At 42.5% G+C, this 16,118-nt stretch overlaps 3 protein-coding genes across 3 annotated transcripts in view; 1 reads left to right on the top strand and 2 right to left on the bottom strand.

Moving 5' to 3' along the window:
• Window positions 1-4,599: 4,599 nt before the first annotated feature.
• Window positions 4,600-10,879, bottom strand: hdgfl2 (HDGF like 2). Its single transcript, XM_072438222.1, has 16 exons — window positions 10,634-10,879; window positions 10,237-10,313; window positions 9,972-10,113; window positions 9,163-9,348; window positions 7,982-8,098; window positions 7,833-7,898; window positions 7,570-7,753; window positions 7,403-7,487; window positions 7,045-7,336; window positions 6,823-6,956; window positions 6,658-6,725; window positions 6,516-6,586; window positions 6,343-6,444; window positions 6,120-6,273; window positions 5,932-6,049; window positions 4,600-5,576 (listed from the first exon to the last, which is right to left on the bottom strand). The coding sequence occupies exons 1-16, from the start codon at window positions 10,703-10,705 to the stop codon at window positions 5,477-5,479; spliced, it is 1,968 nt and encodes a 655-aa protein (XP_072294323.1). The 5' UTR covers window positions 10,706-10,879; the 3' UTR covers window positions 4,600-5,476.
• A 514-nt stretch (window positions 10,880-11,393) lies between these two features.
• fh (fumarate hydratase) lies at window positions 11,394-13,026 on the top strand. The gene has a single exon (XM_072438009.1). It carries the CDS (start codon window positions 11,465-11,467, stop codon window positions 13,022-13,024), a length of 1,560 nt encoding a protein of 519 aa, XP_072294110.1. The 5' UTR covers window positions 11,394-11,464; the 3' UTR covers window positions 13,025-13,026.
• A 347-nt stretch (window positions 13,027-13,373) lies between these two features.
• fam32a (family with sequence similarity 32 member A) overlaps window positions 13,374-16,118 on the bottom strand; it is a 139,984-nt gene continuing 137,239 nt past the window's right edge. Inside the window, exons 2-5 of the mRNA XM_072438018.1 lie at window positions 15,470-15,553; window positions 14,787-14,931; window positions 13,657-13,710; window positions 13,374-13,579 (exon numbers count right to left, since the gene is read on the bottom strand). Coding sequence (XP_072294119.1) covers window positions 13,511-13,579; window positions 13,657-13,710; window positions 14,787-14,931; window positions 15,470-15,543 — 342 coding nt within the window. The 5' untranslated portion in view covers window positions 15,544-15,553 and the 3' untranslated portion in view covers window positions 13,374-13,510. The remainder of the gene's footprint in view (window positions 13,580-13,656; window positions 13,711-14,786; window positions 14,932-15,469; window positions 15,554-16,118) is intronic.

Raw genomic sequence — 16,118 nt, 5'->3', positions numbered from 1 at the left:
CGGTAACATAACAGTCGTCATAAGGCGCTGGTACAGCTAGCAGCCCAGTGTAAACGCTCCGCTCTTTTCTCACACTTTTTTCACACTTATTGTGCTTTATCTTCTATATTTTGTAAATATTTTTTTCTATTTTACTGTACGATAGAGACACGCGCTGGAATCGTTTTTAATTCAACTGTTTTTGACTTTTTTCGGCTGGGTATTGAGTGTTTTTCGTCATGTCGTCGCGATGTGAGCTAGCTCTGAGCTAGCCCCCGCCCCCCCGCGCCCTCCGGCCGCAGCTGACGTACGGTGTGCCGCGGTACACGTTTATATAAAAGAGGAACTTCACGAACGACCGGGACACGCACTGGAATCGCTTTAATTCAACTTGTTTTGACTTTGACTGGATTGGGTGTTTTCGTCGTGTCGTTGCGATGTTTCTCAGCTCCGTACATCTGAAGCATGTGTATAAGATAAGATAAGATATTCCTTTATTGTCCCACATGGGGAAATTTCATAGATACCCATCGTGCGCAGGCAGCCTGTGGTGTCCCGTGAGGTGAGGATGTGGTCTGCTGAGAGCGAGGAGGCTCTGAGGGACTGCTTCAGCACCACTGTCTGGACTGAGCTTTATGACCCACATGGGGAGGACATCAACACCATCACAGAGTGCATCACGGACTACATCAACTTCTGTTTTGAGAACATTGTTCCCTCCCGGACGGTGCGTTTTTTTCCAAACAACAAGCCATGGATTAACCGTGAACTGAAGGCTCTGCTGAAGGAGAAGAAGAGAGCCTTCAGGTCAGGGAACAAGGAGGAGCTGAGGACTGTGCAGAAGGAGCTGAGGAGGAAGATCAGGCAGGCTGAGGCCGGCTACAAGAGGAGGATTGAGGAGCAGCTGCAGCAGAAGAACATTCAGGGAGTGTGGAGAAGCCTGGACTACCTCACGGACCGAACCCCAGTTTGTGAGAGCACGGGACTGTGTGTCTGACATTCGGACCTGCAGTGTGGGGGCGCCCCAGGGCACTGTCCTCGCGCCCTTTCTCTTCACCCTTTACTCTGCAGACTTCAGACACGACACGGACAGCTGTGTCCTGCAGAAGTTCTCTGATGACTCTGCCATCGTCGGACTCATCACGGACAACGATGATGTGGAGGACTGGCGCAGGACTTTGTGGACTGGTGTCAGTGGAACCACCTCCTCATCAACGTGGGGAAGACCAAGGAGATGGTGGTGGATTTCTGCAGACGCCACCCCACTGCCCCCTCACCAGTGAACATCCAGGGACGGGACATTGAGAGAGTGGACTCATACAAGTACCTGGGTGTTCATCTGAACCACAAACTGGACTGGACTCATAGCACAGACGTACTGAACAGGAAGAGCCAGAGTCGGCTCTACCTCCTGAGGAGACTCAGGTATTTTGGAGTGACAGGGCCACTCCTGAAGACCTTCTATGACTCTGTGGTGGCATCAGCTCCTGCTGGAGCAGCAGCATCACAGAGAGGGAGAGGAGGAGGCTGGACAAAGTCATCAAGAAGTCCAGCTCCATCCTGGGTTGTGCTCTGGACTCGGTGCAGGAGGTGGGGGACAGGAGGGTCCTGGCTAGATTCACATCTATGCTGGACCATGAGTCTCACCCCCTGCAGGACACTCTGTCCACTCTGGAGAGCAGCTTCAGTGAGAGACTGATCCACCCTCGCTGTGTGAAGGAAAGGTTTCGCAGGTCTTTCCTTCCTGCTGCTGTCAGACTTTATAACAAACACTGTTAGTCCTGAACACTCGCAATAAGATAAGATAAGATATTCCTTTATTGTCCCACATGGGGAAATTCCATCATATGTGCAATTACTGTCGTGATTAATGTGCAATTATTGTGAAATTCATGTACAATCCATGTGCAATTACTGTCGTGACACATATTCATGTGCAATTACTGTCGTGATCACATGCAATGGTATTTATGTATCTATTTATTTATTTTTATCTTTATTATTTTTCCCCTCCATCCCTTGTTGGGAAATGGGAGGTTTTGAGGTTTTGTCTATGGGAGTTTTTGTTTATAGGAGATCTTCTACTGAAAGTGTTTTCAAACTTCCTATAAGTTAACTGTTCTTTTCCTCTGTATCTATCTGCGTTGCATCAATGAAATTTCCCCATGTGGGACAATAAAGGAATATCTTGTCTTATCTTATCTTATAACGCACAAACCGCATTTATTTGTAATGACAATCTGGCAACCAAGGCACCAAACCTGCGCTGATTGGTCAACTTCATTGTGCGCGAGGAGAACGAGAGCAAAACATAAACACAACAGAACGTGGTCATCATGTCCAGAGGAATATATCTCCTGGTGCCGAAAAACGAAAGAAGAAACTTCTTGACGATGTAAAGAAACTGCAAACTCAACAACACTCTCCAGGTATTGAACTTCTCTTACAAAGAGACGGTTAGTGCTGCTGTTTGAAACAACACGATTCTGTCACGTTAGTTTGCTCAGGCTGGAGGCGACGAGAGCTCTGCCCCGCGCACAATAATATGTCTGAATGAAAGATAATAAGCTTAACATTGACACCAGCCCGTGTGAGCTGCAGGTGAGGCCGGTGAGGTGCGTCTATGCCCCGGGTCACTAAGAGGCGGAGATCCGGTCCAGACGAGCGCCGTCTCGTCCAGAACCTCTGACGTGAAACTTTGGAGTGAACAGTGTGCGGCCCCTGTCCCGGGCCCCTGTCCCGGGCCCCTGTGCAGCCTCAGTTAGAGATGAGCGGGTTTGAGTTTGCGTCCCTCTCTCTCACATCACCATGTGTGAGATCAATCGTGACTCGTGATGTCTGTTTTACTTTGACTTCTTAACTTGCAATAAGAGGAACGTAAAGGTTTATGCACGTAAGGTCCATCAGCCAATCACATCGCAGCATTGTTTCACGCAGAGTCCAGTGTGTGATGTTCTGATCAGAACAAACATTTATATTGTAATTCACTTTTAATAGAGCAATAAAACATTTCAATGTATTTAACAAGCATCATTAGACTATTTGTTATAAATTATAATAAATTGATAGTGAAAAATAACCAGACATATTCAAATTACATCTGTTATAGAATAATACTATATATTTTTATATAAAAGTGGCAAAGTTGCAGAAACGCAGTCGCTTCACAATAGCTAGATTTGGACCTTCACTTCTAGTTCTGTTCATTCTCTGGGAATAACATTTTTGCACTGTTTTATCAGTGTTAATTGTTAATCAACCAATGCTTATGCCATTTGTTTAATTTAATATAACTTGTTTTGTCACTTTAGCAAGAAGGAACAGTTGGGAGCAGTAAAAGATAAATTAGTAAGGATAACTATTACTTTTACATTTTCAGTTAAAACGAATCAATTTGACCATAATTATTTTTCATGCCAATATTGTATTGAGTACACTAATGTATTAATAACTGGCTTTAATCATTTTCTCCTGGTACAGTTTCATCACATCATCATTTTATAGCATTACAACCTCAACATTTTACTCTTACTTTAGCCGGCTGGACCACATTAAAATGCAACAGAAGACACAAAAAGGTCTGAAAATCTCTCAGACTCCCCTGTTCATTCATTTAGTGCTAACGTGGCTGTAGACCCTTAACGCCCACAAATACGCCCAAAAACATATCTGGGAGGTGTGTTATTTGTACAGGGAGTAGAGGTGATGTCAGTGGAATACCAAGTTGCACTGTGGGATTTAAGTTATCAATATTTGAGCTTGTGAGGTGCTGAGAATAAACGAACTGCCAAACAGATGCCCTGGAGTTTTGGTGCGCTTTGTTTGCGTTGAAGAAAGTTCCCATGAATTGTTTACTGACAATGGCAATAAAACTGATTCTGATGACGTGGTGAGGGGCCCCCAAAAATGTTTTCGCTTAGGGCCCCCTGAAGGCTTGGGCCGGCCCTGTTCGCAGGTCTTTCCTTCCTGCTGCTGTCAGACTTTATAACAAACACTGTTAGTCCTGAACACTCGCAATACTGACCTAACCATGTGCAATTCCATCATATGTGCAATTACTGTGAAATTCATGTGTCGTCCTGACACATATTCATGTGCATTTACTGTCGTGATCACATGTAATGGTATTTTATTTATTTGTCTATGGGAGTTTTTGTTTATAGGAGATCTTCTACTGAAAGTGTTTTTCAGACTTCCTATAAGTGATCTGTTCTTCTGTATCTACCTCTGTATCTACCTGCGTTGCATCAATGAAATTTCCCCATGTGGGACAATAAAGGAATATCTTATCTAGTATGGCTTTAATCTCATTTATATTGCAGTTATTGAACCACATTTTTTCCATGGCTACAAAAAACATGTATTCTTACTGTGAGGGTGTCGCCACTCCACAGATGCGACTTCACCTTGTTGCTTCTTTTTACATAGATATTAAGGCAAAGCAGTAACATTTCCATGGGAACATGCAAGTGGCTGGCTCTTTACCAAATAACCCCAAAAAACTACATAGTGAATCTTTCAGTCTGGTGTTTACATTTTGATTTATATAAATACAAATGAACTTGCATGTCATTTGTAAAGTCAACACATTAAATATATGAAAGGTTAAAACACAGAAAACCATGCTGAGATTTTTATTCATCTCTCAACTAAGTGATAGAAATGCTTTTTATCAATTTATATACGACTAAAAACACCGGTTGTAAATGTGACAAGACGGCATCACTGCAGCTACATGAGATTTGATTTTACAGGTAATGTCTGTACAAGTATTCATTAAATATGCACTTTACTTCAAGCTGACACCGAGTATGAGGGTTAGAGTGAAAGATGTCTAACGTCACTGCAATAAATGTAGACAAACGGTAGATGAAGAAGAAGATGAACAAGATAATGAAACGTTAAGTGGCTGTACATTTCAGAATTCAGAAGTGATTAAAAAAGTAAGTAACATAAAAGACTGAAACAGTATTCTTACAAAGTCTCTTACAGTCATTCTCACAAACAAGAGACCTTTGACATTTTGTGCCTGTTTTATATAAAAGAAAATAGGCCTTAACTTGAAGAGTTGTACCAAAACGCAAAACATAAAAACAACAAGCGCGTCCCCCAATTCTTTCTGCTATCAAAACGGAATTATTTCAAACTTACAACCCAATCTTCTTGTTTCAAGTGTTTCAAGTGTTATGCAAAACTATTAGATGTTCTTGGAGTAAAGCAGAAGCTGCGTAAAGATCCAGGACTCCTCAAGTATTAAAGTCATTTCGGAAACAAATAATTTGCAAAGCTTCACAAACTTACTTGTAGCTTATTGTTGTGATAAATAGCAGATCAGCTTGGTCAGCGTGAATAATTTGGATCTTCTGGTTTAAAATCATTGTAGTACAAAATGTCAAATGGTGTAACAGGAAGAGAGGATCCGTAGCTCTGTGCAGGGTCAAACAAAGAGGCCACCGTCTTTTAGCACTTGGTCCAACGCAGCCGCAAGTAAAGTCCCTCAGCTTTCTATAGCTGCTGGCTCCATCTCTGCAGAAATTGAGTTGTCTCCTTCCTCATAAGAAGGTGAGTGTGGTTCAGCAGGACTGTCTGGGCTCCGCCTGGATAGAAGCAGAAGAATGTTGTTGTAACAAACACTTTATTTATAACGCACTTCAAACACAACAAAGTGCTACAAGAACAGTATTCATTTCAGACACAAGATGGCTAATAATTAAAAGAAGATACAAAAACAAACAAACACAGCAGTCAAATCAGTCCGTAAAATTCTATATAAAAACAACACATTAATAAATAAGATCTGTTCACTTTGACCTTTGTGTCGAAAAGTCAAAGTGTGTTTTAAGTGATTTACAAACAGGTATAGAAGAGGCCTGTTTAATGTACAGAGACAGCTCATTTCCAAGTTTTAGTGTGTGTTTTTGTTGTATTTAGAGAGATTCAGAGAAAACTTACCTTGGACTTGAAGAGGGGTGGTCATTGTTTTCTTCCTGGAGAGGTGATTTGGGATTGTTGTCCTCCTTTTCTACACCATCTTTCTTTACTTCAGATTCCCCGTTTACTGGAGTAGGGTCTAAGAAAGACAATATGTTACGGGCATTTTAGAGACTTTGACGATTATAAAAACGAATAAAAGGAATTACCATTGTTTTCTATGTCTTCATTACTTGCAGAGTCCTTGTTTTCAGATTTCGGTTTAACTGCCACCTCACCCTTACCAACAAAGCGTAGTTTTAGTTTGTTGTAAACTTCTGCAGCTTTTTCCATAACTGCTGCGCTAGCTTTATACCGTCGTATCTGCAAAAGACCCAATGTTAGCAAATGAAATGCAGACTTCATAAAATGCTACAAATGCACAAAAAGCACCTTTTTTAACGTTGCAATGACTTCAGCATTTTTATGGAGGATTTGGCTGGTGACTGGCACATTCTCGAGTTCTTTTAAGGCTTGTAGACACCGATCTATATCCTAAAAGAACAAACATAGCACGGATCATTAAATTGCACAAAACAACACTGATCGTTTTGGTGGTCACTTACGGGGTTATCCACTTTAAGTGCAAACTTTATGTCTGAGTGGAGTTTCTGCAGCTGTTCTTCTGGTGACGGTTCTGCAGTCAACAAACAATAGTCAAAACAAAAATACAACTTCAACAACTACAAAATACTGGTTGCTTCTGACCCTTTTTCTTTTCGACTTTCTTCTCTGGCGGCCTCTCTGGTTTGCGTTTTTGTTTCTCGGGTTTAGATCTAAAGAGACAAGATAAGAGATAAGAGACAAGAGATAAGAGACATGTATGAAAATGTCAGTGCTGTATGTCCAGTTTGACTTCTACAGTAGACTTACTTTGCTCTAGATTTTTCCTCCAACCGTCTGGCTTTTTTCTCTTTCAACCCCCTCTCCTTTCTTTCCTTTTTCTCCTTCTCACGCTTTTGTTTTTCTTTTTTCTGATTGTCTGATTTTTTGGATGGCTTCTTTACCTATTTCAAATGTACCAAATCTGGTTACAAACTTGCCCATAACAATTCAACACAAGGGGAAATGTGGTGAATCAATATTTTCTTTTACCTCAGGTGGAGAATCTGAGTCTGAGGGAGCAGGAATGGGCGGAGGTGGAGGTTTTTTGGATTTCTTCAAAGGGTGATCATCGACCCCTTCATCTGAACTACTGCTGCTGTCACTCTCGCTCCCTTTTTTACCCTTGTCCTTGTCTTTTTTCCTCTGCTCGTCCTCCTCTTTCTCTCTCTCCCGCAGCCGACGGAGCTCCTCTGCCTCCTCTTTTTTTCTGCGCTCCTCCAGCTCTCGCCGGCGTTCCTCGTCTTTCTTTTTCCATTCACTGATGCGGTCTGGTTCACTGTCACTATACACAATAGACACATATGAGCATCTTAAATTCAAGCATAGGTTATTATAAAAATGTGATTACCTGTCGCTGTCCGATGATGATAAAGGGGCTCGTTTAGCTGGAGCAGGCTTAGGTTTCCTTGCACGAGGCTTTGGAGGAGGTTTGTCTAAAAACAATTAATCTTTTTAATTAATCATCAAATTAAAGTAACAGATGGCTGTCATATAGATAGGCTTTTTGGAGCCGACCTGCAGCCTTCTTGCGTGCTGGTGGAGCTTTTTTTGCAGGTTGATCAGAGTCGGATTCTGATTTGGATCCAGACTGTGATTCTGACCCGGAGAGAGCTGGACGGGGTTTGTCGTCCTCCGAGTCGCTGTCTGCTGCCTTCTTCTCTGATGCTGATCCTGAGTCAGAGTCTGATCCAGACGATGCCTTTAAAACACAAGGGAACGTTGGACATGATGCTTCAAATGTCACATTGTACTTTGTCAAATGTCTCATCTTTACTTACCTTTTTCTTTCTTCTTGCTCCAGCCTTTTTTCCAACGTGTCCACCTTTCTTTACTGGAGTGAAATCCTGTTTCAAGATCAAGAGAAAGGCACTAAAACAGTGACCAAATAAGTTGAAAACAAAAAACAAAAAAACTTCATAATACTAACCTGGTCGCTGTTTTTAGCAGAGTCTGACTCGGATGGTGTGGGCTCTGATTCAGATGGAGAGCCACTGTCATCTCGATCACTTGATGAACCTCGAGCCTTTTTAGGAGGTGGCGGCCTCTATAGGATTTGATTAAGTGAAAAGTTTTACGGTATCCGAATTACAAATTGTTATACAATGTTAAGAACGGGTTAAGGTGCACTATATAACCTTTCCAATTGAGGATGTGATCTGCTATTCTTGTAATTTCATTGCTTTTCCTGAAATGTTTCACAATAATGGGACAAAATTTGTCAATTTTCCCTTTATTCATTACAGTGTTTTAATAATAACCTTAAAAACAAAAAAAATAATAACCTTAAAAACAAACATTCTAACTGAGAGGGGGCTCGCTTCTCCACAGATGAACTCACTTGTAACTTTGCTTGTGATATTTTATCTGCATCATTAGTCCAAGAGAAAAACGGGTGTGTGACAAACTGCATTTGTGAAGGGGTCGTAAAGATGGGCCAAAGGATGTTTACCCTAGGGGGTGTGACAGCCCAGAGGAGTTTGGGTAATGTTTACCCAAGGCTTGATCTCTAGGAAAAATACCAAGTGCCTTGATGTGAGGCTGACCAATGAGAAATGTGACCCGCCTATTCCAGAATATCTAATAAAACCAACCAGCATGGGAAAAAACGGGGTGAGACGCAGGAGGATCACGCAGGCTGCGTACCACAGCTTGCGTGATCAGTCCCCGCGTTTTCTCCCAAGCTTGCCATACAAATGTCTGATATTTCTGTGTCGTTTCATATTCTAGGTTGAATTGTGTTCTCGGTGTGTTACGGAATAGCATCGGTGTATGTCTGATTCCATGACACCTTGCACTCACTGCACTGTTCACTTCCTATTGCACTACATAATTTTATATTTTATTATGTACATATCATGTCGTTTAGTATTCAGTGTTCAATGTTTTGTTGTTTCTGTTGCACCAAATCACCAGGACAAGTTCCTATGTCCGTGAATTTTGTTCATCGACAAATGGCAATAAACCCTATTCTGATTCTGAGATGGATACAGTTAGTGCCATAGTGTAGAACATTCTAGGAAAAGCAAGAACTCCATGGAGACAGGCAGGTGGCGCACCATCCATCTGTTACATATAGTGCACCTTAAAGTGAAATATGAAATACATTACTTTTGCAGGTGGTGGCTTGCGCTTCACTGCTCCACCTCGTCCCTGGTCTTCACTGCCTGAATCAGAGTCCACTTCACTTGCTGAATCCGCCCGCTGAGGCACTGGAGCCTCCTCTTCCTCATCTTGTTCACCCTGGTCACTTCCACCTCCAGCATCATTTCCTTCACTATCAGAGGAGCTGGCTGGCTAAAACATAGAAAGGAAAAGCATTTATTGTGCAGTATAAAGTTGATTTTATCAACATGACCAAAAGATTCTCTCTCTGTAGAACCTGTCTGGTCGTGGTTGCTGTGGTTTTCAGTTCGGCTGACGTTGGCATGCATTTGTAGCTTGTGGAGTGTCCAGCGGGGGACAACCCAGCCATGTTTGGGCAGGATGGAGTGCATGTGACGTCATAAGACGCCACTTGCGTTCCCATTTGGACTAGATGTACTTTGAAAATTGTGCTTTGAAGATAAGCCGCGGGGGCAATCATTCGATTAGTCTGCGCGGGCGAAAGAGCGATCGATCAACAGATCAGGAAGGAATTGGAGCAGAGTCCGAGGAGGTGAATGAAAAGAAGCATTGTGTGTGTGTACCGGCGAGGCTCAACAGAGCTCCAGACCCGTCGCCGTGTCTCCTCATTCTCTTCACTCACCTGAACGTAAGTAGCTGTCCTGGCCCGACACCCTGCGGTGATGGCTAACCAGTATCCAAACATCTAAACTTCAAGTTATTACAGTCCTCACTACATTTTTTGTCATGACTAAATGGTTTAAATTAATATGCATGGCGAAGGACAGACAGTTAATATCTATTCAATAACTTACCACAGGAGGAGCACTGTAGGAAGCATGTGGATTGTTCTGGATCTCCCATAAACCTTCATTAAAGCCTTTTCTTTTATTAGGCTTCCCATAACGTTCTCTGTACTTTTCAAAAGGAAAAAGGTCCTTCGGAGCAAGGAATGCACTGTAAACAAAAACACATGTTAGTCGTTTTGTAAAGAGAATATACGTACATTTAGGATCAAACGCGATTATTGTGAAATTAGACCGAAAATAACTTCCTAAATAGCCGAGCTTCCACACTTACGTTTCATGAGTTCCGAAAAAGAAAATGGGTATCTTGTTAGGGGGTGGTTTCACTGCCCCGTCAGCCACGTCTTCAATCTATAAGAGACACATAAAAGGTCAAATCATGCATGTCGCCAAATATCCAAACAGACCGTCTACTGTTTGCTTATATTTGCATGTTTCACGAAGCAGCGTAAGGAAGGAACCCTGTCTTACGTGCAACTTCAATCCAATGTTGAGGACTGCGCAAGGCCAAACACTGTGCCATTCTAAACTTTGAACCGGCGCATTGTTGCAGTGTCATTGCAATAAACTGCTGCATTCTCACATATAACATAATCTTAAAGACGAATGGAGACTAAACAGACGTGAGCATCGCAAACTCCTCCGCCCCTCTCGGGCTAAAGGCTGCTTACCCGAGCTGGCCAATGGGGGTATCCTTTCATTTTGGCGAAGACCAGGTCCCCGGGCTGGAAACTGTGTGGCATCCTCCTGTTCGTCCTGCAGCTCCGTGTGGGGTTTAACTGCGCCCTTCTTTGTCTCTGTTTTGATTTGCAGTTCCCAGGTCCACATGAAACCTGCAAACGCCGAGATTAGCAACAAGCTAACAGTCCGAGTACGCTACCAACACGGACGTTACCGCGAGATCTTGAGACGACGTGAAAGCGGCGCTAACGGGCACGTACTTCCGGGGAGATTTTCAGCGTAAAGTATGAGATAAAAACGTGCGAAGACGTTTAATGGAATTGTGCTGATTTGATGGGCCGAAGTGCACATGTGAGAGCGGAAGCATCGTTTTATAAATGCTCCATGATATATGAATGTATGCATGTGATTTCAGTACCATGTCTATAGGTGATATCTTGAGGACTTTTGCCCATTCAATGTATACAATATTTAGTTTTGACGATACTATGTTTGAATCACTAAATCCACATATAAGCTTCTCCTCAGTACTTGTTTTCAAAGCTATGATGAAGATCTTTATCAATCTTCATCATTAAAGAGAATGAAAGTAGCAGCTTAGCCCAGGGTTGTCACGTTGCTGTAGCCATTGCGAAACTCTTATTTTGTAAAGTAAAACTGCGTCCATTATTTCGGAAACTTAGTCATGCTCTATTTTGTTGAACTTTACTGCTCCACATGACGCTAAATGAACAGTCTGTTTTTACTGGTCGATAACAGCGGAAATCCCACCAATTCCCCCTCAGGATTGGCTACTTCTCCGTCACTTATTCCGGCCGCCAATGACAGGTTCCAATGTGCAGGACTACGCTGACCTCCCCCTGATTCACCTCTACTGTGCAGCCATGTTTCGGTCTCTTCGCAGCCTTCAGCAGTTTAACTGCTACCGCCTGACTTTTCAGAGGCACAGCGTGAGTAATAAACTCTTCTCCACGTCCACAATGGCCTGCTCCGACTTCAGGATCGAGCGTGACACTTTTGGGGAGCTCAAGGTCCCAGCTGACAAGTACTACGGCGCACAGACAGTCAGATCTACCATGAACTTCAAGATCGGGGGACCAACAGAGAGAATGCCCATCCAAGTCATCAAGGCGTTTGGCATATTGAAGAAAGCAGCTGCAGAGGTGAACAAAGACTATGGCCTGGACCCAAATGTAGCAGATGCAATCGTTCAAGCTGCAGAGGAGGTTTCAGCTGGTAAACTGGACGAGCATTTCCCTCTGGTGGTGTGGCAGACAGGCTCAGGAACCCAGACCAACATGAACGTCAACGAGGTGATCAGCAACAGAGCCATTGAGATCATGGGAGGCAAACTGGGCTCTAAAGAGCCCGTCCACCCCAATGACCATGTTAACAAGAGCCAGAGCTCCAATGACACCTTCCCCACTGCCATGCACATTGCAGCTGCCACAGAAATCCACCATGTCCTGATCCCTGGCCTTCAGACCCTGCATGACGCTCTGGCTGCTAAAGCAGAAGAGTTCAAAGATATCATCAAGATTGGACGCACACACACCCAAGATGCTGTCCCCCTGTCACTGGGTCAGGAGTTTGGAGGCTATGTGCAGCAGGTGAAATATAGCATAGAGAGGGTCAAAGCTGCCATGCCCAGGGTCTACGAGCTGGCTGCTGGAGGAACCGCTGTCGGGACTGGACTGAACACGCGCATCGGTTTTGCTGAGAAAGTAGCCTCCACCGTGGCCTCACTCACTGGCCTGCCATTTGTCACCGCTCCTAACAAGTTTGAAGCCCTGGCCGCTCATGATGCTCTCGTAGAGTTGAGTGGAGCGTTGAACACAGTGGCCGTCAGCGTGATGAAGATCGCCAATGACATCCGTTTCCTGGGTTCGGGCCCCAGATCTGGTTTGGGTGAACTCATTTTACCAGAGAATGAACCGGGCAGCAGCATCATGCCCGGAAAAGTTAACCCAACTCAGTGTGAAGCAATAACCATGGTGGCAGCGCAGGTCATGGGGAATAACGTGGCAGTCACTGTAGGTGGCAGCAATGGGCATTTTGAACTCAACGTCTTCAAGCCCATGATCATCAAGAACGTCCTGAACTCTGCGAGGCTACTGGGCGACGCCTCTGTCTCTTTCACTAACAACTGTGTGATGGGCATCCAAGCCAACACTGAGAGAATCAACAAGCTCATGAACGAGTCTCTAATGTTGGTTACTGCTCTAAATCCTCACATTGGTTACGATAAAGCAGCCACTATTGCCAAGACGGCGCACAAGAAGGGGTCCACGCTGAAGGCTGTTGCAGTTGAGCTGGGATACCTGACCGAAGAGCAGTTTGACAAGTGGGTGGTCCCAAGTGACATGCTAGGACCCAAATGAACGCACAACAAATCAGAATTAAATCTGTTGCACTGTACTGACTCTGAATCCTCAAGATTTGTTGATGCCAAAACAGCCTGATGTAAACACCTTGGTTAATATACCATTCTACTGTCTTAAATGTAAAGTTCTATGTTTTAAGTTTTTGTTTTTGATGTAACTGGATTCATCAAAAATGAGGTGGAATGAGGTACACTACACATTTTATTCTGTTCTCAGAATCAGAAAAGGTTTATTGCCATTGTCAGTGAACAGAATTCACAAACATAGGAACTTGCTTTAGTGATTCGGTGCAATCATGTTCTCCATAAAGTGTTAAATGCAGTTTTTCATTAATAAAACATGAATTAAGTCTGTCATGAGTTCTTTATTGTGTAATATGATCAAATATGTATAATGGAAAACCACTTAGGACTTGCAAATCAAGGGAAACATAAAACAAACAATACATTTAAAATATGTGAAATATCCTTGTTGGTTCTTCCTTCACTTGGTCCAGCTGACCTTGGGAATATCATAATGTTCAGTGAGTGCGTCCAGGTGTCGATTGAAATCCTGAAAGCAAAAACACAATTAAAAAAAATTCAATAAAATGTGCATAAAATATTGCAACTCAAAAGTTAATGACTTGCCTCGACTCTGAGTTTGTGTGTTTTTGATGCTTTGTTCAGAATCCTCTCCATTTGCTAAAGAAAAACAAGAGATGACATATTTAACCTTTGCACTTTGAACAAAGTACCTGTGGTCTCAAAGCATGCACTGACGAGCAGCTTTTACATCTAAAAAACTCTTAGGATTAAAGTAGATGGCGGTAACTGCACCTTTGCTTTCAGCCGCCATTAAAAGCAACAACTATTCATGGTTTCAGTTTTCTGTCATATGACATTTAAGCACTTTAAGAATTTTTCATCATTCTGAAACCCATAGATCATTTTTATTTTCTCATGGCGTACTGTTGTTGACAGATTCATTCTAATCACTTTTTTCACCATTCAAGTGGCAGTGAAAAAATAACAAACATTTTGAAATTACAGGACGCAGTGCGGAGTTCTAAAAATGAACCCCTCTATGACATCAATAAAGAAAACTATAAATGCATGGACAATTTACACACATTATTCTGCCAGTTTAAACAATCATTTAGCAAAATTACAGCGGTGTCATCTATTTGTGTAAGTCAGATCAAAACTACAGTTATCTATATCACATCTGTAGCCCATGAAGAAAGAATAAATATCACTAAATTAAGGTGAAGGTGAAGAGTCACCCCTGAGGCAACTGCTGTTGTGATTTAAATTGAATTGAAGAGCATGTGTACAGTATAACAGTCCAAGACTAGGTTTGAGATTCAATTAAAAGGTGGTATGGACGATTTTTTTCAGCAATTTTTTTTATCATATTTCCTCGTGGCGTGGATAAATCATTTGTCCTGCCACGTATCAATCATAAAACGCACCTACCGCTCACCTGCAGCCGCGTCAGGCTCTCCCCACGTTTCCGCGTGCCTAAGCGCATGGATCTATCATAATATAGTTCCCTCAGTGTACGGGGCAAAATGAAGACGGAGAAAGACAGTTCGAGCTGAAGCAGAAGTGGACAGAAATCTAAGGGAGACGAGAGATGCGATGCGCTCCGTTGCGCTAATAAACAAACGCACGTGTGTGTTGTATCGGTCCGCACGGGGGAGTGCGCATGCGCACTTCCGCCTGCGTTCTCAAATCGCCGAAAAATCTTCCATACCGCCTTTAAGCTATAAACTTACTCTTTTCTCTTGCATTTTGTCAAAAGCAATTTGAGCTGGTGTCCTTTTGTCCATAAACGTTTTTTTAGCATTCACATCCTCATCACTTTCATTGGATAAGACTTGTTCCATCCGCTGCTTGCTTTCTCTGTCCTTCTTCTTCTTCCTGTAAATGAACATTGACGATTAGTTTGATTGTACTATACAACATAGATTTTAAGGAAATTAGAGCCCATCACATCAATTCACAGTAGACTGAGAACATTTATCTACAAAGCAGTCCTCATATAATTATTACCATCCATCAACATACTTTTAATCACTATGTTGATTGATCATATATTGTCATATTATAGCTATACTACATAATAAAACTGTCTTTCCAGTTTATATCTGGTGTAAACAACGAACACTGGCATTACAGGCTAGAGGTGCGTGGTTGTGCAAAAACGTTTTAGTTATAAATGTAGAAAGAGAAGAGATTAGAAACCCAACCCTTCAGTCACTTGGCTACTACATTGTGTCCTCAATTGCAAAGGTTTTAACACATTTTGTTTACGTTTGTATGTGGTTGTCTGTCTATGCTAAAAGCTAAAGCTAACACTAGCCTCACTCGCTTTTGGAAAGAACTAACGTTGCGGACGACATTGTCACCTGGCCTTGTGAAAGGTAAAATAGTCAATCGTGTTTAAATGCGTACTTACTTTTTCCCCGCTGAAACACTTCCAACACCTTTTAACTTTAAGGCTCCCTTCTGGACCTTGGCGTACTCAGACATTTTATTTTTTCTAGAACTCACCACAGAGTTCTTCTGCTTTGTTTACGGTCAGTTCCGCACATACACGCGGCTGCCCCCTGCTGGACAATGGAGCTTACCGCAGGGACGGCTGTGGTGACGCAGGCGTTCACAGTTTCGAACGTTGTTGTTGTTGTTGTTGTTGTTGTTGTTGTTGTTGTTGTTTTATGGGAGTTGGTATCCAAGTGTTACATTACCGCCAGACTTTATTCCTTAGACTTTATTCCAGCTGGCCTTCTTCCACGCCAGACTGTATTCTTTAGACTTTATCCAATCTTTAAGACTTTGTTTTGGTTGTTGTTGTTGTTGTTTTATTTTATTTTAGACTCCATTCTTCATATTCCGACCGGCTTTATTCCAGAGCTGACTCTTCTTCATCTTCCTCTCCTTCTTTGGTGTTTGGTGCTTCTTCATCTACTGGATAGAGTGTGGATAGGAGTCTTCTGTGTGGTGTTTTTTATTTATTTTATTTTAAGATAAGATAAGCCTTTATTTGTCCCAGTGAAATTCCAGTGTTGCAACACAAAAGTAGGTACAGAAGTAAAGAACAGATAACT

This window comes from Eucyclogobius newberryi, unplaced genomic scaffold (genome assembly GCF_026437365.1).
Source record: "Eucyclogobius newberryi isolate DKJ021-1_F unplaced genomic scaffold, fEucNew1.0.hap1 SCAF_9, whole genome shotgun sequence".
Lineage (NCBI taxonomy): Eukaryota > Metazoa > Chordata > Actinopteri > Gobiiformes > Gobiidae > Eucyclogobius > Eucyclogobius newberryi.
The sequence above is the reverse complement of the archived record's forward strand: the minus strand, read 5'-3'. Positions and strand labels throughout refer to the sequence as shown.